The sequence below is a fragment of the Charadrius vociferus genome, unplaced genomic scaffold (genome assembly GCF_000708025.1).
Source record: "Charadrius vociferus isolate BGI_N301 unplaced genomic scaffold, ASM70802v2 scaffold32, whole genome shotgun sequence".
NCBI classification, from domain to species: Eukaryota; Metazoa; Chordata; class Aves; order Charadriiformes; family Charadriidae; genus Charadrius; species Charadrius vociferus.
Genome location: NW_009647856.1, coordinates 7,354,850 through 7,381,877, shown reverse-complemented (window position 1 = coordinate 7,381,877; position 27,028 = coordinate 7,354,850). Strand labels below are relative to the sequence as shown.

Here is a 27,028-nt window from a genome sequence, read left to right as displayed (position 1 = left end):
CACTATTCTGACAGTGAATTATACTTCCTTTGCCATTACTCTGAGCAGTTGTGGAGCCCAAGAGCTTTGCTGACACGAGAGAGTTATACAGGTTCCCCCAAAGTAGTGCAGTCATCTACCATTACCACAAAGTAATGTGTTCCCTTTGGTTCAGTATAAGTTACAATGTTTTAGTTGAAAGAAACTAGAAAAGGACAAAAGACAGGAGGAGCATAGTCCTTGTCTTTAGATGGATTTCAACATATTCTGGGAGCACATGAGGTAAAAACTTTCAGCTGGCCTAAGCCTCCACATGTATCTTGTAGGACCTTCTAACTTTTGTTTCCACTCCCTTTAAATTTTTTGGGACAAGGAATGCCATTGCTTCATCTGTTGGTTTTATCCAGCATTTTGTGAGAATTTTTCAACTCTCTCAATATGTTGGACCCTCTATGGCCCCTTTATGATAGTATTTTAGCTCATCACTGTCTTCATCTTCGTTTCATATGTGCAGGTCTCAGCCAAAGAGACGGAGGTAACTAGTGTGGAGTCTTTCAGGAAACTTCACCCAGCGAGGTGCTGGATCTGTCCTTTACAAGTGCCCTAACAAAAGGAGCTCCCTTATTTCTGTTCAGCCTGTGTTCAGTAAGATAACCGAAACCACACAATTTGTTCCATTTCTTTGTCCTCAAAGAAATAATAAGCCAAAGAGGAAAAAAGCGTTGTCCCAGTGGATCTGTGAGACTGATCACTGCTAAGCAGAAGAAATAGCCACAGCAACAAAACGCTGATTTCTGAGGTGCTTCAGTGCTCCAACTAGTATTTTACATTGATTATATGCCAAGTCATTATTTAGGCAAAGTAGATAATCTGCATTGCAACTTCAAATGGGAGAATCACTGAGGCACCTGCTCTGTGCTTGTCTGATGGAATAGAGAAACTTGATATGAATAAAAGAAGAAAAGAGGTGTTGGCCTCAGATACTGGCCATCCCTGGAGCATGTGTTTGAGCAGTGAGACTATGACAAGAGCCACCACAACGCACTCTGTGGGCTGCACAAGAGGGAAGGATTTAATCAGGTTTTTCTGCCTTCTCCAACAGATGTGTTGACAATCCGTAAGCGTATGGCTCTCATTCGCAGGAGTTATTTGCCCCCAAGAGCTTTAATGTAATTTTCAGGCAGCTTCCTAGCCCCCATTTCTCTCATTTCTTAAATATATGTGTTTCCTCAAGAGAAAAGGGTAATAATCCTCTGAAACAGAAATGGATGGAATTCAGCCCAGTCAAAACCAATCAGATTCTTTAGATCTGAGGTTTATATACTTCATTTAAATGATCTGCTAATGAACATGAGCAGAAACACGGAGCAGTGTTGGTCACAGGGAATTCACAGACATTCATTCACTTTGATTTTTTTTCTCTCTTCTCTGTTGGTGCCCACATTATCTGACAAAAGTGGTTTTTTACTTGGCTTTTTTTTATTACTTTTTTTTAATCAAAGACGTTATTGGCTTCTTATTGCTTTGTGGAGAGAGATTGAATAATCAAAGCTGCTTCTATCTGCAACATATAAAATTATTCAAGTTAACGTTGCAGATGCTAGGGAAGCGGGGACAAGGAATGCATCAGAGTCTGGAAATCTCTCCTCACCCACACCAGGAGACTCTTTTGTACTTTGAGGCCTCATGAGTGCGAAGACCTGTGTTTGGTGGGTCTTAAGGTTGTAAAGGTGGGTTATTTGTAGCTTAGAGCTTTGAGGTTTACCCACAGAGTGAAAAAGTTGCCTCCTACTTTCCTTACTGCATCCTGCCAACAGTAGAGACTTCGTTTTCTTGGGGGTTCACTGAGTAATCATCTGATGCGTTTGACAGCTCAAAAGAGCATCAAGATAAAAAGTGATCTTAACCATTTCACAGCTAGGTAATGAATAGGAGCAAAAAAGCATGGTGTAGGCATGATGTGCCTCTGGTAAATTATCAACAAAACTCTGACTTTAAACGCTCACTTTTCAGAAGATAATGCAACTTTTTAAAGGAGAAGAAAGAAAGTCTTTATGATTGATGCACTGAAGTAGGGCTCAGGAGACAAGCTAAAAGCCTAATTGCTTCCACGACATTTATGAGTGTGATTCATCTGATATAACTTTACCTACCTGTAAGTTAAGTGTTTAATCTACACTGGTTATTCAAGACCCTTCTATGACAGAGATAGGTGTTTCTAGTTCATCCAGCCTGTCCTAAATGATAGGTCTTTCTAAGGTGCTTTATCACGTTCCTATGACAAGAGAGTGAGTCTCTTTCTCTTCCTAAGCACGTAGTTTAGATGGATTCATCTCATCCACCTATATCATTCCCTTGGCATTGTGACAGCAAGGACCTTTTCTCCACCTGAGCCTCGGCTTCCCCTCTGGCAGAACTTTTGGGGAAGCATATAGTATCATTTATAGGTGCATATACATGACTAGTTATGTACAAAGGCCAGGCTAAAAGCCTGCAATAGAATGGATGGTAGTTTACATTTTGTATTTGGCTGATCATTCTTCTTTTTGTAAACTTCAAGGCTTTAAATTATATTCATGCATGTCCTAGAGCAGATCCATAATGGCATAGCGTATCACTTAGAATAATTAAAATTTCTCATAGAAACCTTGGGGCCCAGAACAGAAAGCTGTTGAATGGCAAAATTGCAGTGAGTAATTCTATTTTTTTTCAATGATAGAGTTTAAAACGTGGCAAAATTTCCGTAGCCTGGTAAGTTGATCAGCCTGGGATGCTAGGTTGATTGACAAACTTTGAGAAAGTGACTGATCCCATACTTACTGTTTCTGTATTATGTCTGCAAATAATAGCACACTGCTGAATTTTGGGATCCACGCTTTGCAGTTCAAGGCTTATCAACACTCCATGAGCAATCATACTATTAATATCTTGAACAAGATTGGTCTATTGGTCTTACTTTCTTTTTTTCTTTTTCTTGCAAGTAGTCCTGATGTTGTGCTCAGCATTATTGTAAGCTGTTTTGTGCTCAAAATAAAGCAAAATATGGCTTTAATTTTGCCTTGCCTTTTTTTTTTTTCCTTTCAGTGGCTGCATCAACTGCTAATTCCACAGCTGGTGCGGCCATGAATTCTTTGACTTCTCTGGGTACTCTCCAAGGATTGGCTGGAGCCACTGTTGGACTGAATAATATTAATGCACTAGCAGGTACCGTAAACAGTGAGTATTTATTGCTGTGGTGGACAGCCTTCCCCAATAATCATGCCACAAAAGCTATCAATTGTAAAGCAATTATATGATTATTTTTAATCTATATACGAAATAAGGGGGTCAAGTTGATGTAGTTCCATTCATGGTACATATGCAGTTCTGGAGCCTTTTAGTTTCACATAGTTTTCTCTGCAAAGTGAAGTCCCTCGGGTCCCTGCACGAAGACTCCTTTTCTTGCAGGGCATATGGAAGGTAAAAGAAATGTCACCAGGGATTTGGGTTATCCAGGTTATAGGGGAGGCTCCTTTTTCATTTAGGGAGTCTGACAACATGTACATCACCCCAATGTACAAAACCTCACTTAGAAATGTAGTGATAAGATGTTTGCCACGGAGGCAGTCCTTTTAAAATGTCTGTAGGAGTTATCCAATTGACTCAAGAACAACACATTTTAAAAATGGATGCAAGACTTTGGCTTTTAATTGGCAAGCATAAGAGAATGATGCAGTCAGTCACCTGTAATACCAGAGCATGCACATCTACCCTATGACATCATAAACAACCCCTGGCATCTCCAGCTAAGTAGATGCCAGTAGTGTTAGAATATTCTTCCTTGTTCTTAGCCTCGGTCAAGATTTTCCTCAAGAAGAAGGATTTTTTTTTTTATTGTTTCTGCTATGATGACTTCACCTTTGCCTGCAATGGAAGAGATTTGTCCAGCTGCATTTTCCCCCTCCCTTTTTTTTTTAGCTGCTGTTGCTCCTTGCATTTCCTTTTGCAATGCAAGGAATCTATTTGCCAGTCCATGACCCATCATAACGTACCCCCAGGAATGGATGTCCTCCTCAGTATCTCTTGCTCACTCTGGTGCTCTGCATGATGTCCTTTTTGTCACTGTTACTTGGCTGCTCACTCAGTCTTTTTGTTCTGTGATCTCTGGTTGTCATTGTTGGGAGTTGGGAAGGAAGGGGGCTAGTGGATGTCCATGTAGCAATATTGAGTGGTTGCATGGGGTCTTGTGTAAAACAGGTCTTGCTTCTGGCAAGGACATGCATATTTCACACAAACAACCTTGTAGCAAATATGACTCAAGAACAGCTTAAGAAAAGTAAGTATTAGGTCCCAAAATGGCAGATGTTATTTTCCTTTCTTATTATTACATTAGTATTAAAGCAAGCCTCTGAAAATGGCATGCATGAAAAGCTAACATCTCCTCTCGTGAGCTCTCATAGTAAGAGAGTGAGTGTCATAAATAAGACATCATTAAATGTCCTTTCCTGATAAACAGCCATTGTGCTTTACTTGGTTTATAAGAAGTCACAATATCAACAGCAGAGTATGGCATCCCACTCCTTCCCTCCCACAAGTACTAAGTACCCAGGCACAATGGAGCACTCCAAGATAATGTCCCCTTCACCAAGACCAAGGAAGAATGAATCACCTTGCTCTAGACTTTGTGTGGGAACCTTCTGTCACACTCCTTTTAACACTTCTTGCTAGGCTACAAGCAAAGAGTTTACGTTTTCTCAGCAAGTATTTTGAGGTGATGCATGTGCAAACTTACCTGCATGTGTCTTTTGGAGGATTAATGACATATTCACAACAAATTTTAGCTTGTTTTAAGCCACTATTACTTCTGTGGTCTTGTGCCAAGAGTGGCTTCAGTCCCAAATCTTCTTCATGGATGTTTTTATGGACACAGAAAGTGTACATGCCTAGAGTATCTGTATGTGTATAGCACTTACAAAATGTATGTGGATATGTCTGTCTATGTATATACATATATGAGAGAGATCTAAAGAGGGGAAACTGCTTCCCCAACACAATAGTGTTGTGGCACTGTTTCTCTCAAAAGGGTGACACTGATTATCAATTTCAGGTAGTTGTGATGCTAACGACAGCAAAGCATTGTTCAACTTACAGCCTCCCCTGTCTATTTTAATGACGAGGCAGTGCTTTTCCCAGTGACCGTATCTGATCCAGTTGTTCACACTCAAACCTGCCTAGGAGTTTGCCTTCGGGAAACGTCACGCTCGATGACTCTGACATTTCACATTATGCCATGGTCATAAGCACTCCAGTAAAACATTCTAACATCATTTGGTCGTGGAGGTTCCTGAAGTAATCGTGCAGAGAAGTTGGAATTGAGTGGCGTGCTTCTAATTGGGGAATTAACAAGAGTGATCCAAAGCATAAGTCAAGTAGAGCTTAATCCAAAAATGAATCAGAAGATGGCACTGGGCTTGGGCATTGATTTACACAGAGGTATTGGAAGAGGTGCTCTTCTGTTGAAGCCATGTCCTGCTCTGTATGTGAGAATTACAAGGAGAATGTCTTCCAGGCGAAGCTCACTAGAAGACTTTTATCTATTTTCTGGATCCCGACTGGGTCCATGAAAAAGAAGCTGGGCTGTGGAGACTGGTAGTGCTCTCATTGTAGAGAGAAGCATTGTAGAAAGATGTCTGGAGGCCTTAAAAATTAAAGAAAGTGGAGTATGGTAAGTTTAACTGTCTCCAAGAGTTTGGCAACAGTTGTTCGTACATTTGGGAATTCACCCAGTCTTCTTCCCTCAGTTGTGCTTCAAGCATCTAAAACCTTAAATGACAAAACATTAGACTGTCTCCTTTGGGCATGTACATTTAAATAATGTAACTAGCAGAAAGAATTAAGAATAATGAGGAAAAAATCAATAAAGAGAGAGGAAGAGATTCTTTGCAATTAAGAACACCATGGATCCAGGATACTGGGCAGCTATGACACAATGTTTGTGTGTGAACCCGGGGCAATCACTTAGCCTTTCTGTCCCCATATTTACATCTGTAAACTGGAGATAAAACTATTCGTGACAGAGTTGAAGGTGCTTGGAAAACACTTTAAGAGACCTTTGGACTTGCCAAGCATTGTCACTTCTGTGTTATGTAGAGTAACTCAAAAAGTAGAAGGCCGTAGATGAGAGGCACCAAAAGGTTATTTCACAGAAGTAAGGAAGGGACCAGAGTTCAATATCAGACTGAGGTGCATTGGTAGAGATAATAAAGAGATGGCAGAGATGTGTAATTGCAGCTGTACCTTGTAGATGTCATAAAAATGTAAAAAGGGAGAGTAGAAAAAAGGCTGAGAGCTTTCTGCAGCTCTGTTTTGCTCAGGAGAGAAACGTAGTTAGACACGTGCGCTGCGGTAGCGGTAGCAGTGCTCTTCCCAGAAGCAGCGTGGTGAGCCGGGGCGGGCTGGCTGCTTGCTAATCTGAAATCATTTGGTGGGAAGGGGCTATTGATTCTAGGTGAAAGAAGGGGGAGAATGGTGCCCACTGCAACACAAAGCATGTTTATCTAATAGGCTGATGACTCACGAAAGATAACATGTTATCCTAATGCTTCCTCTATTATCAAGTTATTTCAACACTGTAATAAAAGGAGCGATACAAGCTGCTTTATCAGGAGCCTTTGCTTGAACCACTGCTGTGTGTACACCCATGCAAGCAATGACACAAACCTAAGTAGAAAAACATCAGAGCAGGTTAAAGTCAGGCTCAGGATCAGATGATGATGATGATGATGATGATGATGATGAAGATGATGATGATGAATCATCTTCATTTTCCAAATGTCCTGCCTTTTAAATATAAGATGCTTCAAAAGATATCCTGGTTTGCAAGTTTTTGTTTTATAACTGGAACCACTATACAACAACTACATGGCGCTCCTGTGCTCTGGCAGAGGTTTTTGTTCAATGTAGTGGCAGCCGGTCCCTCCTACCAGGATACAGTGATGCTCTAAAGTGGGGTGGAGGGGAAAGAAATCTTCAAAGTGCGAGACATTTTATTAAGGAAAGGCTAAGAATATCACATCTCTGTCAAGTGTTTAGTCACACAAATTATAGTAATATCAAAAGGTATAATTTATGCAGCACAATTCTCTTAATTGGCACAGGCTCTGGTGAAGCCAGAAAGGTGCCACTTGAGCAATTGTCCTGATTATCAGAGACTCATAGGAATACACTTTTGGAATCTACATAAGAGATGGAATAAAACTAGTAGGTCAGCATCTTTATCCTCCTCTGTCAATGCAGGATAATTCCCTGCAGTATTCTTTCTGTCTCTAAATTACTCATGTGATAAGGTTTATGCCACTTTCCTTGAAGATTGTTTCCCAGTCTAATAGATATCATTGTTAATTCACGATAAAGTGTCCTCTGCTTAATTTCCTCACTTTTCTCCAATTTACATATAACCCCTTATTATTGCTCTGAAATTAAGCCCTCTCTTTCTCTTCAATGTTCCTGGCTTTTTGGGTCTTAATGTGGCTCCACCCGTCACCTCTTCACCCATCATTTTACCAACCGAAACACTACAGAGTCAATATCCAAGAAATGGTTGCTGGTGGTTCTGGGTGCCCCATTTTTCTGGTGACTGAACTACTGTACCTCAAGGGGCCTGATTAAGCCCCTTTTAAGATGTTTGTGAGCCGTTCACCTAAAAACTGGGGCACACGGGATAGCTAGTTGTGCAGAAAACATGGCCTGACTCTCAGTCCTGGTGAGCACATACTGCTCCGGTTGACACAAGTCGGAGGTGTGGGCGACGAGGAGGGCTCTGAACTCTGCCACCCCTTCGGCTGCCAAAGAGACTGTAGCTCTAACAGAAAACTCATTTTTTCTGGAATTTCTGGGGGGAAAAATAAAAGTGTTAACACTGTTAACTGCAACATGGCTCATTTAGGAGCCATGATGAGGACAAGAAGCAATGGAGAGACGCTGTAGCCCAGAGGTTTGTCCACCATTGATTCAGAGTAGGAAAACTTCTTTTACAGACTGCACTGTTTGCAGGGAAGAGGGATGCTATTTTCCGCACAGCTAGCAATCCAGTCTGAAATTTCCTCGTTGGCAGTCATCCCAGTTAAATAATCTGTTATTTAACAGGATGTAGAATTGCTTTAAAGAAAAAAAAATAAATAAGCGACTCTGCTTCCAGTGAGAAGACAGACATCGCTAGAACCAAGTGCTTTTGTTTCTTCATGAAAGACGCCTGGTCTGGATGAAGCACTTTTAGTCACTCCAGATGTGCTGCTGTTCATCTCTTCTGGAGCAGCTGGAGTAACCAGAGGAGGAGGGTGGATGCGCAGACTGTCGCAGTCCATCTTCCTACCACAAACCGAAGGGGCGAAGCCCATCATTTTACAGAGGGTTGTTTCAAAATGCTGTTAACCAGGGTTCTCTGCTAACTCTGTAGAAACAAAACACTTCTGATACGGTGTGGTCACGGCCTGTTGCTAAAGGTCGTGGTCAGGAGGAGTGGGTTTTCTCGCAGACTGCTTTTTCCCAGTGGCCAGCTTGCAAGGGTGTGGGTCAAATAGGTCCCACCACCCCAGCTTCAGATACCCGCAGCAGATGCTTGGGGGTCGGGGAGGGTGGGCAGAGAGGCTTTCAGGAGCACTGAGCCGTAGTACTTGCCAGTAGCAGGCTGCATGCGAGTCCGTTTGACTGTGCAACCCTTGTGCTGAAGTCATCCTGACGCCAAAGTCGTGTTTCTTTGTTTTCAGTCCCATTTGGTGAAGTGCCGAGCTGCATGCACTGCCGTCGTTGTCAGTGTCATATAATACCAACGACTTTCGGAAAGCACTAATGAACAAGTGCAATTTCTTTTCTCTATTGTTGGGTTTTTTGTAAAGTTGCTCAAATGCTCTCAGGTATGGCGGCCCTGAACGGAGGACTCGGCGCAACAGGCTTGACGAACGGTACGGCCGGCACGATGGACGCGCTCACCCAGGCCTACTCAGGAATCCAGCAGTACGCTGCCGCCGCGCTGCCCACGTTGTACAGTCAGAGCTTGTTGCAGCAGCAGAGCGCTGCGGGCAGCCAGAAGGAAGGTAAGCCCCCCGCTGCCGGCAGAGACAGCCCCGCACGGAGCAAACCACGTACGGCCAAGCGAAAGCTGTGCCCTGCGTTCATTTCTTCACAGAGGCTTAACGAAGGACCTCAAGTAGCCTAATCTTTGATTTATTGGGGTTTTTTTTCCAGTTTTCTCCTGTTTAGTGTTGTTATTTTCTTTAACCTCTAATGGCCAGGCACCCACCAAAGCCACTCTGTCACTGCCCTCCTCAGCTGGACAGGGGAGAGGAAATATAATGAAAGGCTCCTGGGTGGAGAGAAGGACAGGGAGAGATCACTCACCAATTACCGTCACAGGCAAAACAGACTCAACTTGGGGAAAGTTAATTTATTACCAATCAAATCAGTGTAAAATAATGAGAAATAAAACCAAATCTTAAAAGCACCTTTCCCCCAACCCTCCCATCTTCCCAGGCTCAACTCCACTCCCAATTTCTCTGTGTCCTCCCCCGGCAGCACAGGGGGACAGGGAATGGGGGTTCTGGTCAGTTCATCACACGTTGTCTCTGCCGCTCCTTCCTCCTCAGGGGGAGGACTCCTCACACTCTTCCCCTACTCCAGCGTGGGGTCCCTCCTTTGGGAGACAGTCCTCCATGAACTTCTCCAACGTGAGTCCTACCCACGGGCTGCAGTTGTTCATGAACTGCTCCAGCGTGAGTCCCTTCCATGGGGTGCAGTCCTTCAGAAACAGACTGTTCCAGTGTGGGTCCCCCACGGGGTCACAAGTCCTACCAGCAAACCTGTTCCAGCATGGGCTTCTCTCTCCATGGGGCCGCAGGTCCTGCCAAGGATCCTGCTCTAGCGCAGGCTCTCCACGGGATCTCAGCCCCCTTTGGGCATCCACCTGCTCCAGTGTGGTGTCCTCCATGGGCTGCAGTTAGATATCTGCTCCACCATGGACCTCCAATGGGCTGCAGGGGGACAGCCTGCCTCACCGTGGTCTATCTTCACCATGGACTGCAGGGCAATCTCTGCTCTGGCCCCTGGAGCACCTCCTCCCCTCCTTCTTCACTGACCTTGGTGTCTGCAGAGTTGTTTCTCTCTCCTGCTTGCTGTCACGCAGGGTTTTTTTCCCCCTTCTTAACTATGTTATCTCAGAGACACTACCACCGTCACTGATGGGCTTAGCCTTGGCCAGTGGTGGGTCCATCTTGGAGCCGGCCGGTGATGGCTCTGTTGGACACGGGGGAAGCTTCTAGCAGCTTCTCAAAGAAGCCACCCCTGTAGCCCCCCCACTACCAAAACCTTGCCACGCAAACCCAATACATTCATTTTTTAACCATCTGTCCTTCAAGTTCTAGTTTATCATCCTTTCTTATAGAAAAGCATTTGCCAGCTACCGCGTAAAAAAGCACAGGTAACAAAAATCATCCCTTCATGGGTGCCATTCTCTCTTCTGGTTTCCATTTTCTGGGATAATGGAGTTAATCTGATTAGGTTTAAGGTTTTGAGTTAATGACAAGATCCGTTTTCACTTTGAGTGGTTCTTTGCTTAATTGTGGGTCTTGCGGGGAAGCGACTAAGTGAATGATTGCCCCCTCTCCCCGCGCCAACAGCAAATAAACCTCAGGAAGTTACTGCAAAGAATAAATGAATACTAATTACAAGATGTTTAGGAAAATGAGGTTACCCTTTTCCCCTCTTCCGTTCCCCTGCACACTTCCCAGGCATTTGGGGGGGTTGTTTCTGTTTTCATTGCTTTCTCTCATCCTAATTTCCACCTAGTTCTAGAAGGAGAGGAAAATATTGCATGCTTTCTAAGACTCTATCTGTGTTGTCGCTCCTGCTCTTGCCAGGGCTAAGCTTTGGAAATAAACCTAGTATAATATCCTCAAGAGAAATTTTTTTTATCCTCTTTTAAAATATCTTGTACTGTTATGGGAAGTGTTTCCTAGGAAGGCAAATTTGGTATTCCCCCAGCTGGCTATTGTATAGGGACACTGAAGTTAAAATGTGTATTTTCTCTGAATTCTTTACTTCATTTACTGCAAACAGCTTGAATTATTTAAAATGAAAGGATTTTTTTTAATTCATCTTTTTTCCCCTCATTTTTTTGTGTTCCCTGCATTTATCTTTCATCTCACTCCTTTTGGTCAGTAACAACAGACTATTTGACACCAGAAAGAAATTCTTTGTTTGGCATCATTGTAAGATACATAGTGGACGACAGGTTGATTTTTTTCTAACTATTTAAATTTTTTTGTGTTCATGAATGTTCATATCAAATGTAGGCTTACTTTTTATTATTATGAATTGGCAATGTCCCTTTTAAAATACAGTCTTTTTTGTTACGTGTCTTGTTTCTGTTAATAAGGGGTTAAGTTAAAGTGAGTAAATTCCATCATTGAATACTGACAACTATGTTTTGTCTCTTAACATGATTTCTGATGGAATGGTGAAGAGTCTGGAGTGGTTGAGGATAAACAAGTACCAGAGAAAAATGCTATATAAATATTAAATGCTGGAGCACAGTGAAATGCCTCTTGCATATGCTCTAAACTATTGTTTAATACATTTTTTCTTATTATTTTAAAAAATATTATTTTCTGGATAGGGTAGTTTATTTGCAGTACGAAGAAATAAGTTGCAGGTGGCCAATTTTTTTCCTTTTTTTTTCCACCCTCAAAAAATGTTTTTCTTTTTAAATTTTTTTTTTTTCCTCCCCCTAATCCATTTATCCCTTTTTTGGGGGCAAACATTACAACCTTTTCCTTCAGGCTGAGAGAGAGCAGCCAGCCTGGTTCTTCTCTATGGGAGAGGTGAGGCTTCGACACTGTCTTGCACAAGGTACTACATGAATCTGATGCGCGCTTTCCTCTTCCTCTCCAGAAAACCAAGGACATCACATCTGAGGCACACTTAGGTTCCATTAAGCAAGGGGATACTTAAACAGATTACTCCAGATGTATTTTTACCAGAAATGTCTGTTCCCTTTATGTACCACTTATGTTCCTGGTGTCTGCATGGGAAGGCCACATGTCTGTCTCTATCATACGTTATGTTCTTACAGGCATCCATTGCTCATTTCCAGCATGTTATGGTAAAGGAGAAATTGAATGAGGGAAAAAATAACCTATTAGTGCTAGGAGGAGTGTTTAAACCAACAGCACTAATAATGTACCTCAAATTTTGGCCGTAAGAAAGATATTCAAAGCACCTTTGAGTTTGCACATTTCTTTGCAAACTCAACTTTGTCTAAAGCTACTTTCACTTCAACCCAACTACTTTACTTCGAACTTTTTAAAAAAACTTTCTTTACAAGGTTTCTTCCAGGAGACAGAGGTTTCAATGGGTAATTTCTATTTAAAAAAAAAAAAAAAAAAGCTGTCATTTTGAAATTACTTAGTACAAATTTAATTCTGAGTATCTTTCTCTCTCTGACTTCCCTGATTTCCAAGTCACAAGGTTTGCTTTGTCTTATCCTTTTTATTCTCTTCTCCACCAGTTTCCTGCCCTTTGAGTTTACACCTGTGATACTCAAATCTGAGCTCAGCTCATTACATTTCTGTAAGTTCCCACAACTCGAATTAAACTGACAAACCCATGCAGGTATTTGAGGCAGAAGACTCCTTATGCAGTTGTTGGGGTATTGTGAGAGAGCAAATACATTGTGTACCTGTTTTCCTAACCATAATTGTACTGAAAGACACTTGTATAAATTGAAGAGGCTGCAGTTTAACAACTTCTGTAGTACAGTTATCAAGTAAACACTTTTCAAGATAGGATGCTCTAAAGAGCTGCATTTCAGCTCTATTCCTTTGATGATCCACTTGCGTTTGTTCCTTCAAAGTTGGAAAGTGAAATGCTTTCTGACCATCACCTTCAGTAAGTATTATGGAAAAATAGATTAAATGGAGCACTTGTAATAGCTGTTTTCATACTTTTGTTTTGTTTTGTTTTCCTAAAGGTCCAGAAGGGGCAAACCTCTTTATTTACCACCTCCCCCAGGAATTTGGAGACCAGGACATTCTGCAGATGTTCATGCCTTTTGGAAATGTTATCTCTGCTAAAGTCTTCATTGACAAACAGACCAATCTGAGCAAGTGCTTTGGTATGTCAAATTTAATAAATCGAATAGTAAAAACCACATGCATTGTACTGAAAAGGGGCCAGGAAAGAAAATTAACAGCAGTGTGAGAAATGTCATACTGGAATCTCATTCCAAAAATAATGGACTGTTAATCCTCAAATGAGCGGGAAGATGCACAGACAAACTAGTTCTAACTAAAAATTGGATATGAAAAAACAATAATAATCTTCCAGTCTGACATCTCGCATGAATGTGTCAAGTACATGAAACTAATTACACCCTATGTGGGGGAATGTCATTTAGTATACTATTAAACTGCCTTATTATGGATACCTAATTATTCTCTATTGTATAGCCGAGCCACTTAAAAATGCTCTGTGTTTAACCCATTACTTCTACATTACAGGAATTTCTTTCTTCTGAATTAAGTACAGGATTTTGCAATTAGTGATTGAATGGTGTGTACATGTAGTTCAGAACGCTTCACAGACAGTTGATGTCTAGATGTACAGCTCCAGCTGTTGCGGGCGGGCTCCAGTGTATTATGGAAGGTAGCATCTCCCCTTACCTTAGGGCAGGGATGAAGGGAGCCTCACAAGATCAATGTCGAGTTTCCCAGAGAACACTCTGAGCTGCCAGAAAATTAGATCACAGCAGAGGAGAAGATGATAAGTTGGTATAAAGCAAGTTCTGGGGTTGATTAAGTGGGCTGATGTCTTTTGAATAGTGTAGATGCATCAGATCAGTGCTTTGATGGAGTATAGAATGTAAGAGAAGGGCAATCTGTTAGAGCGTTGGTCAAATAATTGTGGTCTTATGCAAGACACGAGGAGGGTCTAGGAGGAGGAAGGAATCTCTTAAAGATAAGTTTTATAAGGTTTGACCTAAAATCTTGAAGATTCCGTAAAAGTGACAATTCTTTCCCAGAGTAAAGGAGCGCAACTGCATGTATGACAAAAGAGTAATCAGTCCAGACAACCCCTAGTTTGCCCAAAACTCCTTTGGACTGACTCTGTTGCTCTTTGCCCAGCACCATCCCTTAATTCTGAAGTGTCCCCATTTAAAGTGTCCCCATTAACCATAATATGTGTTTCTTAGCTTGCGTATCATTACTTTTTTTTTAAATCTAGGTTTTGTTAAAATGTGTCTGTCTAAAGATTTGTCTCCACCAGGGCCTTTCAGGGACCCCACAGCTATTGGGCTTTAACCCATCTTGAAAGGGTTTGCATTTATCTAAACCGACAGTACCCAACTGTCGACAGTACCGACAGTACCAAACACGGAGAGAATTCATCAAGTTGTCCAGAAATACTACTGCACTGGAATTCAAGCCTTGTCACAGTCTGAGGGTTTTTCACCTGAAGATGAGCCCGTAGTACACCTGGAAATTTAATTCTATTTAGAGAAAGGGTGTGACATTCTTTCTGCATTTTTCCGTAGTCTTTCAGTTCATTTTTGAAGCATTCACCTCCTTAAGCTTTACAAAAAATTGTTCATAACTAGACTAATATAGTCCGTCATGTTTCTGCAATGGGTTAAAACAACCCTGAGGTTGTTTTATGGAGATTTATGAGGTTGTTTTAAGTCCCTGAGGCTGTAGCAAATTTGAAAAGTGGAATTGAAATGGACTCCCTATTGATCTGGAGCCAGTTTAGTTAGTATGTTGGGGTGACAAAATCGTTGTTGAGGTCTCCAGGAATCTTGATGAAATGTCAAATCAGCCTACGTTAATCGAAATGCAGCGATTCTGGTGACTGTTGTAAGAATGTAGATTAGTTTGGGCAGGAGGCTCAATTCATCAGCTCACTTCCCACACTTGCTTTTTGTGGGTTTCCTTTTACTCAGCTTACTTTTACCTACTTACGCGTTTGTCTGGATTTATGGGACGCAATTACCTAACTTAAAGTGATGCACTGGAGTTAATCTTATTTGAGGCAAAATGGAGAGGTCAACACCCAACGGATAGAGGAGTCCTCTGTCTTTTTGGCATTAGTCAGCTTTCACCAACGTTTCAATTTCTGATTCTCCTCCCCAGATATTCTGCCACCAGTGAGAGAGTTCTGCTTTAAAACCAAAAAGTACTGCAGGGGCAGAGGAAGTTGAGATTTTCTGATTCAGTAGGTGACTACTCGGTAATGCTGCTAATCATAAGCAAAGCCAGAATGAATCCTGCTAGTTTAACATACTAGCACCGTCTATATGTGCCTCCTCAGCTTTATTAGCAAGAATCGTCTATTTGTTGGTTTGGTCCCATATTTGTGTTTTTAAAAGCTTTATTTTTTCTCTGTCCTCCCCACCAAAAACTAGGACAATAGTGCATCTGAAGAACCCATTTCTCTTCCATATTGTTAATGGTCATTGCTCTTGGTACAGTTTGGGTTCAGGTAATAATGTAATGTATAGTAATAATGTTTTGCACATGGTAATAATGTAATGTATAGTAATAATGGTAATGATGTTTTGCACACGCTTGGTGCTTTCTACTGTGGAGTTTCTAGTCTCCCAAAGGAGGAGGAGGTCAAATTAACAGATGAGAAGACCAAAAAGGTGAAAAGATTGTCCAAGGCTGTCCACTGGCAGAACTGGGAAAGGAAGGTGCATTCTGAGTGAGTCGCAGGGTAGTGGTGCAGTGAAGAACTTTAATGTAACACTGCTTCTCAAAATGAAAAATTACTCTTCTTTGCAGAAAATGGAGTATTTGCTTTCTTGCCCACCTGAAATGAATGCTGAAAAGATTACATGGTGATGAGGATGACAGGACAGTCTGTTTACACCTGGAAGAGCACTTCAATGAGTTCTCATGAGCTCTACTTGATTCAGCAGATGAAGGGTTTCACTCTTCAAGCTTATCTCTCGCCTTTCATAAACCTTAGAATAACAGAAATGAGAGATGAAAAAGTAAGGCAGGGGAGGGGGGACACAATGACATCAGTGCATAAATGCAGTCTGCCTCATTGCAAAATTGCTACTCGAATGATTAAAAATATTTATCCTGATTATAGACATACTTAGAGATTTAAAACAAAAATCAGAATCATCATGACAGGGTCTTTCAAAATTGATAAGAAACATCATCCCCTCCTCATGTAACCTGCAGTTTAAAATTCAGACAAAAAAAAATGATGAATGGGTGCAATCAGAAAAAGATAAGTAAAGGGAGAGAATGCCAGATTCCTCTTAAGCCTTATAAATGAAGGTTCTTGATAAGGGAGAAGGTGGAAGTGTAACAGGTTAATGTAGATAAAGCATTCTGTGTAAAGAGACAAATTGTGAATCAGAATATCAACTGACTGATAAAGGCTGATGCCACGGATGCAGTACAGAGGTGGTATGTTTGAGTTTGTGGCTGAGTCAAGGAAGTTAATAAAGAGACATAGAATGAGGTGACATGTCTCACCGCCCTGGAAGGTGAGCGTAGCCTGAGCTAATTGTTATTCTGTCATCAGTGGAGGTGTCCAAATATGTGACATGAATGGTGGGTGGAAAAGCCACCTCTGGGTGTGCTTGCTTCTCTTCATTCACCGTTCATAGATGCCATCTAAGTGATTAGTTTAGTTTTACTTTCAGGTGGCTACAACTAGCTAAGAAGAAAAGGAACCAAGGCGATGAGAAGTTCGTAGCAAAAGACTGTTTTGAATGCACTTAAGAGAACAAAGTGAAAGTCAGGAAAGCTGTAGAGGAAAATGCTGAATTGTCACGGTAGCTAAGAGTAGCTACACCTCAGTTGTGGAACACCTGCCTGGAAGATGCTACAGCTGCCTTCCAACTCATGGTAGATCTCTTTTCTATCCCTGAGGCAATCCTAGAGATCAAGGGTGAGATCTGTGAGATGATGGAAGTAGACACAGGAGTGCAGTGCTAGGACAGCGGTTGGAGTCATGTGAACAGATAAGGCCTCCTAGAAGAAAATAGAGCAAAGGAAGAAAGGAAGAGAGTGATGGAGCTGCCCAGGATATGGCAGTAATATTAAAAGGAAATGATCCAGTGAAGAAAGTGAGGAAGTGGCAAGAGTTACTAAACCCAAGGAAGGTATGGAAGAATGTTTATTATCCCTTGAGGAGGTAACAAATAATCAACCCCAGAACAACATGAATAGAGCATATTGGCTTTGGCCAGGAGAAGGTCTGCAGAGAACTGAGAGGTGGTTTTGAGTAGAAGGAACGGAAGTTAGCCTGAATTGTCAGAGTCGAGTCTTAAGTTAAATAGTTTGGTGAAGTTGATTTAAGGTGAAACCATAGGGATGGTCTATGAAGGAGAGCAGCTGGACGAGGACCAGATGATTGATAAGAGGGTTTTTTTCTTTACAATGAGAAAAGTGTATTATTGTGACACCAAAGATGGAAGAGGGCAGCAGTGCAAGATAAACAAGAGCCATAAAAGAACGGGTTAAAAGGATGGTATAAAGAGGTTGCAAATCAGAAAAGTACACAGGCACTAAGCACAAATGAAGAAAGCTGGTAGAAGAGAGACACTGAGAAGCCCGTGAGTTAGGACTGAAAACAAAGTGTGTGGGATCCGTGCTTTAACGGAGTGAAGGGATACGTGTTAAGGCAAATTCAAGTGGAAAGAAGAGGGAGCATTTCAAAGCAGATGCATAATAGCAGGCTGAGTACAGTAGTAATTAGCCAGAGCTGAGGCAGAGCAGCAGTTAGGCGAGCTTTGCAATTACAAGTGGGAGGCCCAGATATGAAAATGAATTTTGAGCTTCCAGAATCAGGGAGATTTGAGTCCATTATGAACAGAGCATTTTTAGTCTCCTGGGGAAAAGAAAGCTGAGCCAGGCCAGCCATTCCGAATTACCCGAGCAAGCATTATCCCCCTAGTTAGTGCTCGCAGCTGAGGAGCAGAAGATCTGGAGTTCTCGTCAAGCCCTGCTGTTGTCTTTACGATGCTGCTTAATTTTGAAGCTTGCATACCCCTTTGGGGACCAAGAGGCTGAATTAATTAACATTTAATGTACCTTGAGATCTTGAACTGGAAGGAGCTGTGAAAATACAAAATATTAATGTATTGCAACTGTCCTAGGCTAAGCCCAAGGAGATGTTCCATAGCACACAGGACCAGTGCACGTGAACTCACATTCAGGTGTGCAAATGCGTGTAGGCATCCAAGTTTTGGGGGTTTGTTGCTGTAACCAGGCTTTCTGTTTCAGCTTTGCATCTGCAGACTGGCCTAATAGTACTTCCTAATAGACTGGGAAGTGTGTAGATATTACATGAAAAGTGTCACAGTAATAAAAATCTTCGGTCTCCAAGGTAGGTAGATAAATAACAGATTGGAAACTGCATTGCACCAATCCTGGCCAACTGCATCCCAGCTAGTAAAGAAATATTACGAAGGTAAAGGGGGAGGCAAAGGAAACGGGAGAGGAAATGGGATACGATGTGTGATCAAAGAATTATTTGAAAGTGAGGTAAATGTGTCAAATAAATAGTGATAATAAAATCCTAACAAAAAGCCTTCTGACATTTGTTCTAACCTATAGTTCGCTTTCTCTCCCGCCTCCGTTCTGTGTCTCGTAGGTTTTGTTAGCTATGACAATCCAGTCTCTGCACAAGCTGCTATCCAGGCTATGAACGGCTTTCAGATTGGCATGAAACGCTTGAAGGTTCAGCTGAAACGCTCCAAAAATGACAGCAAACCTTACTGATCTTAACCCCAGATGCTTACTGCTCTTATTTTAGCTTTCTTAGGGTAAGTCCCATGAGCAAACCTGTCCTCTGCAGGGGGGTTAAGAAAGAACATAGAGCCAACCTTCACCAAGAGACAGTTATTTTTACAGTTACCACTTCCATTTCCCCACTCGTCCTTATTACACTTGGCTCCCATTTCCTCGCCAAGTAATTACCGAGTTGTGTTACTGTATTTTGTTTTGCAGCATAATTTATCTCCTTTTTAAAACAAAAATAAACGTCTTGAAATTCAAAGCAACACACACACACACACACACACACAAAAAAAAATGTGCAATTTAACTCTGTGAACCCTGGTGCCATTAGCACACAATAAAAGTTGTTTTCTACAGATGGATCGTATTTTACCAGGGTGGCACCAGCAGTTTATAGGTTAAACAAAATGGCCTCCTGCCAGTTGAAGCACTTATTTTGCAACAAAAATTGAAACAAGTCTTTCCACTACATCAACTTGTTTTTTGAGAAGATTTGATTATTTTTTTTTCCGTTCAAATCAACGTATTGTTATATATTAGTCTGATTTTACACTGGTCGTCTTTATATTTCACTTTTTTTTTTAAGTTCTTGGTTTTTTTGGAAAGGATTAATGTAAAAAAGATTTAGAGATCTGTTTCTAAAGCTACAGGGTTTAAAATAAAAAAAAATAAAATAAAATGAGTGACAATACTTGATGTTTCTTGAGAGATAAATTTAATAATAATAAAAAAGAAAGCCACAGGCCTGTAAATTTTATTTGTAAAAAGCATTTCTATTTTTATACAAAATTTTTACTGCCTCAGAAATAATGGAAGTTATTTATTGCCTATTGTTAACTTATTGGATACCTAAAGAGCAGCTCTCTATGCTAGCTAGATCCTTTGAAGTAGTCTCTAGAGTAATTGTGCCAGGAATGGGCGCTTTTTCACTGTTGAACCCTACACCCTTTACAGTTCATGCTTTTATCCTCTTGTTTGTATTTGTCTGGTTATTTTGTTCGTAGTTTCCATTATCTAGTTTAAAGTTCAGTTGTCTGACCCCTTTTTTCCCCCTCCCCGTACCTTTCTGTTACATTTGTAGAAACTGGTTCTTTGCTCTCTTTTCTCCCCAAAGAGGAATCCATTCTCTCTGACTCCTTTCAGATGGATTCTTTTGGGGTTCCATTGTGCTCTTGTTGACAAGTATTGTAAGTTAATGCAAATTATGTGAACGGCTCATAGACTCTACTGATAAAAGATTTGCATTAGTTTTCTCCTGCACCCATAAAAGTGATTTTGTTTGTGCTGCATAGATTCTGTGTAACTTTTTTTCCTCTTCCTTGTTTTTTCCCTAGACATCTCCATGCCCGTTAGCCCATCGTTTGCCTAGCATGTCCCTGTGGCGTCTCAAAAAAAAAAAAAGTTTCATCGTCCCGTCATTGTTTCTGATGTCTTTCTGACCTCACATCATATTTGGTTCTCCTACTGACCTTTGATCTAGTTTGACCTTTGAAATTTGCATGTGACCTCATCTAGCTATGAATTCTGGGAAGTCAATGTGAAAAAACATTGCTGCATTCATGCAAGACTGAAATTTATTATTAGATAAATTAATGATAGGATTTAAAAACAACCTGTGGCAAAATGTTTTTTCTTTCTTTCCTTTTTTTGGTTTTCTTTTTCCTTTGTTTTTTTTTGTTTGGGTTTTTTGTTTTGTTTTTTTGGTTGTTCTTTTTTTCATTTCGTAAAAAAAAAAATAAAAAAAAAACAGACTTGAAAGTATTATACAGGGATTGGCATTCTGCCTGGTCACTGGTGACAATAGCAATATGTGTCCAGAGGCACAGAATGTTGGTTTCTAACAGACTACTTCCAAAACAGTTTGAGAAATAAAACTGTCTGATTTTAAGTCTCTAGAGGTCTGTAATAGTTTTTACATTTTTCAGGCAGTGTAAAGTTTTTTGATAAGGCCATTTTAGGTGGCTCACTTTCTCATTAAAGTATATATATAGAACCACTTTTTGTAGATTAGTATAAGAAAATATTTACCCTGTTTTAGGGCAAATGCTACCTACTTGTGTCACCTTTTGCTGAACTGACTCACAGTTAGACAATCCATGGTTTAATGCACATGAAATTACCTATATTTTATACTGTTTCAATGTACAGAAGAAAGGTTACTGTAAAATGTGTTACGTTGGTGCTTCTGTGAATTAAGTTGTGGTTTCATCATGAGTCTTATGGTCTTAAGTGTTCTATGTTTATAAAAGACGAGTTTAAAATTGGTTTACTTGAACAAGAACAAAAACAAGATTCAAAAAAAAAAAACAAAAAAAAAGTTGTTTGCTTAAAAAAAATGAATTTCATGTGAAAAATGAAAAAATATTCCAGAATAAGTTTGTGTTGGCTTGTGACGCATTGATGTCATTTTTTTATTGTGAACAATTTAGATGTGTTTGTGTTCAGCAAAATGTGATCGGTTTTTCTTTTAAAGAAAAAAAAAAAATCAGTGAAACTATAGTGCCAAATTCCAAAGGTACTTTCTTCCTAGAGCTTCAGTGTGTTTCTTGTGTGAAGTAATTTGATAACATGGGTATTTTATTATGTGTTTTGTATAAATCCCTAATATTTAAAGAAAAAAGAGGTTAAAAAGTTTGTTAACTTGCTATCCTGTGGTCTTGTTGCCTGAAATTGTTATTGTTTGTTATTTCTCTTTGATGTTTTTTGTAAAACATTGTATAAGTGCCCATGTTTCACTTTTTTAACCACTCTGCACACATCAATGCTGTGAAAGCAAACCTCACTATGTATTTTCTTCATATTGTATGGAAACCTCTAAGGTGAGAAAGTTTTGAACTTTTAACCCTTTCCACCCAGAGCTGTCTTGAGTGTTAATACCTTTTATACATTCACCATTTTGCTGTTTATTTTTATATATATATCTATATCTATAAATATATATATACTTAGTTTTTTGTGGTTTATTTAATACATGGTTGAAATCAGAACAATGCACAGGGCAGATCTGAAGGACAAAAATATTTTACTGCTGTCTAAATTTCTTCTGTATCTATAACTAAAATTATTTAAAACCGTAATTAACTTGTGGGTTTCCTTTTTAGATTTTGGGGATTTTGTCTTTTCTTAAAGAGCTTTTAATATGCTGCTGGAATATGCTATTCAGTATTAATAAAATAAAAGAAAAAGAAAACAATTCTTTAATTATCTATTGTGTGAGCCGCTCCCACACAGGAGTGGTGCATCCACCATTTGAAAACCTTGAGGAGAAAAAAAAAAATAATATTTTTGTAATTTAAATAAATGAATTTTTGCTTAAATCAGATGCACTAGATCTTCCTGGGTGAAAATTCAGTGTGCACTGCAGTTAAACTACTTTTTATGGATAAAGTTTACATACACTGTAATGTTTGGTGTTATCTGCCATTATTTGTAACGGCAATATATTGGCTTACTCCTGCAGACACTCGTATAGAGAGGAGTAACTTTACTCGTCCAAGTAGTCCATGGGAATATATTTGTGACTGATGTGGGTGTTTGCTGGAGGAAGCTCTGTGTAAGGAACCAGAAAAGAGATGCTGGTAGCCCTTTTCACTGCCTTGTAAGTCTGATTAGATCGCATTTCTACCGCACAAGTAGTGACCAACAACCAAATTTGGGTTTTTGCTACCGGTATAGAGAATTCATTGCCAATCCAATGCGCGTGAGCAGCAGTACCTGCTACTGATGACAAAGTGCCATACCTTCTTCCACTCCCTATTTCTATCTGATTATATTCGAAGCCGCCTAAAATTAAAAACAAAGCCCTATATGAACAACATCAGCTGGTGCACTCTTGTCTCTCATCCCCAACTTAAATGCTTCTTTATGTAGAGCCCTGGGATGGAAAGGACTAGCCTCTAGTGATGCAAAAAAGTTTCCTTCTTATAGCACATGCACTTATAAATAAATGATCTATACTTTTCTCACATGTTTTTACTACTGCTGGGGCCTTCCTACACCCTTTGAGGGCTATTTTGTACTACTTGCAGCAATTTTGCATATTCAAAGTATCATCTCACGTATGTTATATTATATATATGTACATATATATATAATATGAGATCATCATTTGGATTGTTTAGACTGTTTCACTAATTTTGCTCATTGTACCCACCGTATAAATCTCCAAAGCTTTTTTAGATGCCCTAGTGTGTCCTGTGGGTTTACCAGTCCAGCTAGAGCGGTGATGCCTTTGGTCCTCAGGCAGTGTAACTCGGCGTCGGGCTGCCCCGAATTACGCTACACGGGACATTGGCTTAGCAGTGGGAGAGGAGGAATGTTTCTGTACTTCCAGGCAATTCAGAAGGGTCATTGCTGAGAAAAGTGTCCATCTTGAAATAAAATGTGAACAATAATAATAAAAAAATCCAATGAAAAACCAAAAACCCAAACATACACCTCCTTGGAGACAAATTATCTACTAGTTCTCTTTCAAAATATTGAAAGGAAAAAGCTGCAAGGGTGCAAGGGCCTAATAAGAGAGGAAGAAAAACAAGGGAAATTGCTTTACAAAATTCTAATCAAAAGACTAGACTAGTTGTTTTTTCAAACAAATTCGCTAATTGCAATGAAATGGCAGTCCTCAAAGGAGTAACAAGTTCATCTTTCTTTCACCATAGGGGTTACAGTTCCTTGGCTTGTGCTACTCTGGAATCATTTTACTGTTTCTGTTTTTATTATCTTAAGTGCTAATTAACAAAAGGAAAAAAATATCCTGTAGTTTCATTACCTTTTTGGATAATGTCATACAAAAAAAAAAAAACAAACCTATGTATTTGTGTTTTTTTTGTGCTGTGAGAATTGTTGTTTGTAGATTAATAATACTATCATTTTGTTTAGAATTACAAACTAGTTTTTAAGTATTGTCTGAGAAAAGCCAAAGTTAATGCAATCTAGTGGAAGCTGTAAGACCATTTGAGTATTGTTTCTGTTTTATTGATGCATTTGGATTTTGTTGTTTGATGGAATTTGAGCCAAAAAAAAAAAGAACAAAAAAAGAAAAAAAAAAGCAGGCTTTCCTATTTCTACAACTTGATTGTACTTATGCATTTTGTACCAGTGGAACTTTTTATACTGGAGATTAAAAAACAAATGGAAATTTTTGTGGCTTACTCTCGTGGGCCCCCTCGATCATGACTGATTTTCAAGTTTGATTTCTGGATGATAGAAAGAGAGTTGGTTTTGTTTAGAGAATTCAAAACTTTGGCTTGATTTCTTTTTTTCCCTTTGCTTATATCTAGTGTTTAGAATTTTGTCTTAACAAAAGCGGTAAGTTTCACTTTTTATTCTGTATCGTGCAGTTACACAATAAGGTAATTAGAATTAGGAGTACTCGGTCACTTTGCGTGGATAAATGTATTAGTTAAAACGTTAGGGGTTTGCTTTTTTGCTGTTTAGATCAGAGTTTTTTCTGATTCTTCTGTCCTCATTGTGAACATAACCGTGTAGTTGAAACAGTCAGACTTATTTTTGTAACGTATGTTATTGTGTGATGCAGTTTTTTGCTTCTGTCTCCAATATTAAACCATTTTCCTAATACTTGTCTCTACTTTGTGTGTTGTATTGTTGGTGGTCATTCTGTGTTGGTAATACATCTACACACCTCACTGTTTCACGTGCCTGTTTTTTTTTTTTTTTCTCTATTTGTTGGTTGTGTACAAAAGATACAGTCGATTCCACCTAAGTGAATATCTGATTGGGGGGCAAAAGAGGATTTCTACATTTTAGACATGTTATGGTTTCTTGGATTATTATTTTTTTCTCTCTTCCTCCCCCTAGTCATGCCTTATCACTTGGATAATCTATCTGAGCAGGAAGCATTTTAAATGAGTTTCCTGCAAAGTCGTGTTGAAGGTAGCTTTTGTTGGCCTTCTAACCGCAAAAGGTTCTGCACACAAACACACAGAAGCCACCTGAAAAGATTATTTGGGTTTTTTTGTGCTGTGACATTTCAGTCAGTCTGGAAAATGCGGATTATGGAGATCAATTCTTCCTAGTCGTTAAAAAAATAAATAAAAATACTCTGCTGCTACTTCGCAGAAGCATATGAAACATTGAAGAAAAGGAAGATATAGCCTTGGGATTTCTTCCAAACTGCACAGTAATCTGATGGCATATGGTGTTAGTCAAACTCGCCTTAGAAACTAATCACATCTTAACTAGGGCTGTGAGAGCCTACCAGGTGATCGAGCTCGTTATGTGCAGTTATACATCTAATAATTAAAAAAATAAAATCCAAGTGAGCACAGGACGACTTTCTATTAAAGCCAGTAGAAGTTAAAAAAAAAAAAAGATAAATGAACGATGGGAAAAAAATCCCCTGTTGTTCAAGTGGGTGATATTTTTGCTGTGGGCTTACAAAGCAGATCATTCTTAGCACTGGCTAATAGTATTACACAAATCTCAAAAGGGACAAAAGAAATACCATAGCACTTCTTTTCTTATTATTTTTTACAGTTGGCTTTTAGCTTTTTTTTTATTCTTTCATTTCCTATAATTTTTTCCTCCTCACAAGAATCTCTCTGCTCTCCCCCAACCGGTGTCTACCATGATGAAATAAAAGCTGCAAAAGAAAAACCTATGTTGTTCTGGTTTACAAAAAGTCTCTCTTCTCTCCTCTGTCTGATCACAGATACTAACCTTACAATTTGGAGAGGGGGAAAAAAAATAAACAAAACCAACCAAACCAAACCCAAGGAGGAGAGAGCAGCACCCGTGAGTGCTCTCTGGAATTCAAGCCATACGCCCCCATCCCTTTCCTTTGTCCCACTTTCTGTGATGCTCAGGAATCGAAGACCACTTAGAAGTGCTCTTATGAGACCCAAATGACACTCCTCCCTCGTGTCTCCTCTCCCCTGGTCTTTCTGGCACTCTGGCTTTGGCTCACACACACTCACACCCCACCCCCCCCCAAGTAATGTCTTACGAGGTCATGGCACACTGAGTGTTTCCGTGTTGGCTCCTGCATTTGGAAGAGTTTTCAAATTTTCTGGTGGCTCATGAGTTGGCCTGGTTGTTATTGCTCGAGATTTTTTTTAATTTTTTTTTTTTTTGCTTTTTTCACATTTCCGTTTCCGTGAAAGGCAAATAAGTGCTGAATCTGGAGTCCCAAACGAGCTCAAGTGTCATCTTGCAGGGTCTGTTGTCAAAAGTCAGGGCTCCAAGCAAATGCCTTCCATGCAACTCTTAAGTTTAATCTAAAAGCACCTGTAGTGGACAGCCCAGGCAGGAGAGCAGAAACCGATGGCCAGACCATATCCTGGGTCTTTGACACCTCTAGAGTTTATGATCCTGAGTTGGATAATATTGACACCAGTGGATTCAGTTGAGTAAGTCTTGACTTGCATGAATGATAAATCAGAATTGGTCTCTGGGTTTCTTAGGTTGCTGTGAATGTTTTCTTTTTTTTTTTTATCGCCAAAACTTGGTCTTAGGAAAGAAACTAGAGCTTTGTGAAGGGTCTTTTCTTCCAAAAATACAACTGAAAAAAAAGACTTATACTGCAGTTGGGTTTCTTTTAAATACTCAGGGCTGAAAGATACAGGTTTTTCTTTCTTTTTTTATTTTTTTTTTATTTTATTTCAACAATGGGGAAAAATGAGTTCCTTAAAGCAATGCAGCTGAACAGTTTGTCCTGCTTTAATGCATGCTTTTTAATTTCAATTACGTAAGGCACCTTGCAGTGTTAGCAAAATGTCTCTTTGTTAGCTATATGTGTATCGCCATGGGAAATTACCAAACTGTCACAAGACTTGCCGATTAAAGAATAGCCTGCCAGAGTGTGTGTGCCTTTGCCCAGTGTGACTCTTAGGTATTAGGCTAAGGAAAACAGTTTAACAAAATGTAGTGTGAATCATTCCTGATAAGTGAATAAAGCATTGTGACCAAGCAATCAGATTATTCACTTATCAGGAATCGACTGTACTGATAGTTTGCCTGATTGTTTTTGTTCCTCATCTCTGTTGTAGTTTCACTACTTTGCTGTGTTCTGTTTTTTCTCTCATGCTCTTAGCAAAATCACTGGGAATATCCCTTCGTGTGATCATGAAACATGCTACTGAGTAACAAATAAAAAAAAAAATTAAAATATAAAAATGATATCTTAACAAAATCTATGCACTTGCTATCAGGAACACAATACTGGATGTGTCTTATATATATTGAACTATAATAGTATTCGATTTCTTAAATAAAGCTTAAGAAAGGATTCTGTTGTCTGT

At 39.8% G+C, this 27,028-nt stretch overlaps 1 protein-coding gene across 1 annotated transcript in view; it reads left to right on the top strand.

Annotated features, from left to right (window-relative positions):
* Window positions 1-23,806, top strand: part of CELF2 (CUGBP, Elav-like family member 2) — a 260,680-nt gene extending 236,874 nt beyond the window's left edge. The window contains exons 10-14 of the mRNA XM_009882952.1: window positions 3,064-3,183; window positions 8,853-9,050; window positions 12,980-13,123; window positions 18,625-18,796; window positions 20,105-23,806. Of these exons, the coding sequence (XP_009881254.1) occupies window positions 3,064-3,183; window positions 8,853-9,050; window positions 12,980-13,123; window positions 18,625-18,752 (590 nt within the window). The 3' untranslated portion in view covers window positions 18,753-18,796; window positions 20,105-23,806. The remainder of the gene's footprint in view (window positions 1-3,063; window positions 3,184-8,852; window positions 9,051-12,979; window positions 13,124-18,624; window positions 18,797-20,104) is intronic.
* The last annotated feature ends 3,222 nt before the right edge of the window (window positions 23,807-27,028 follow it).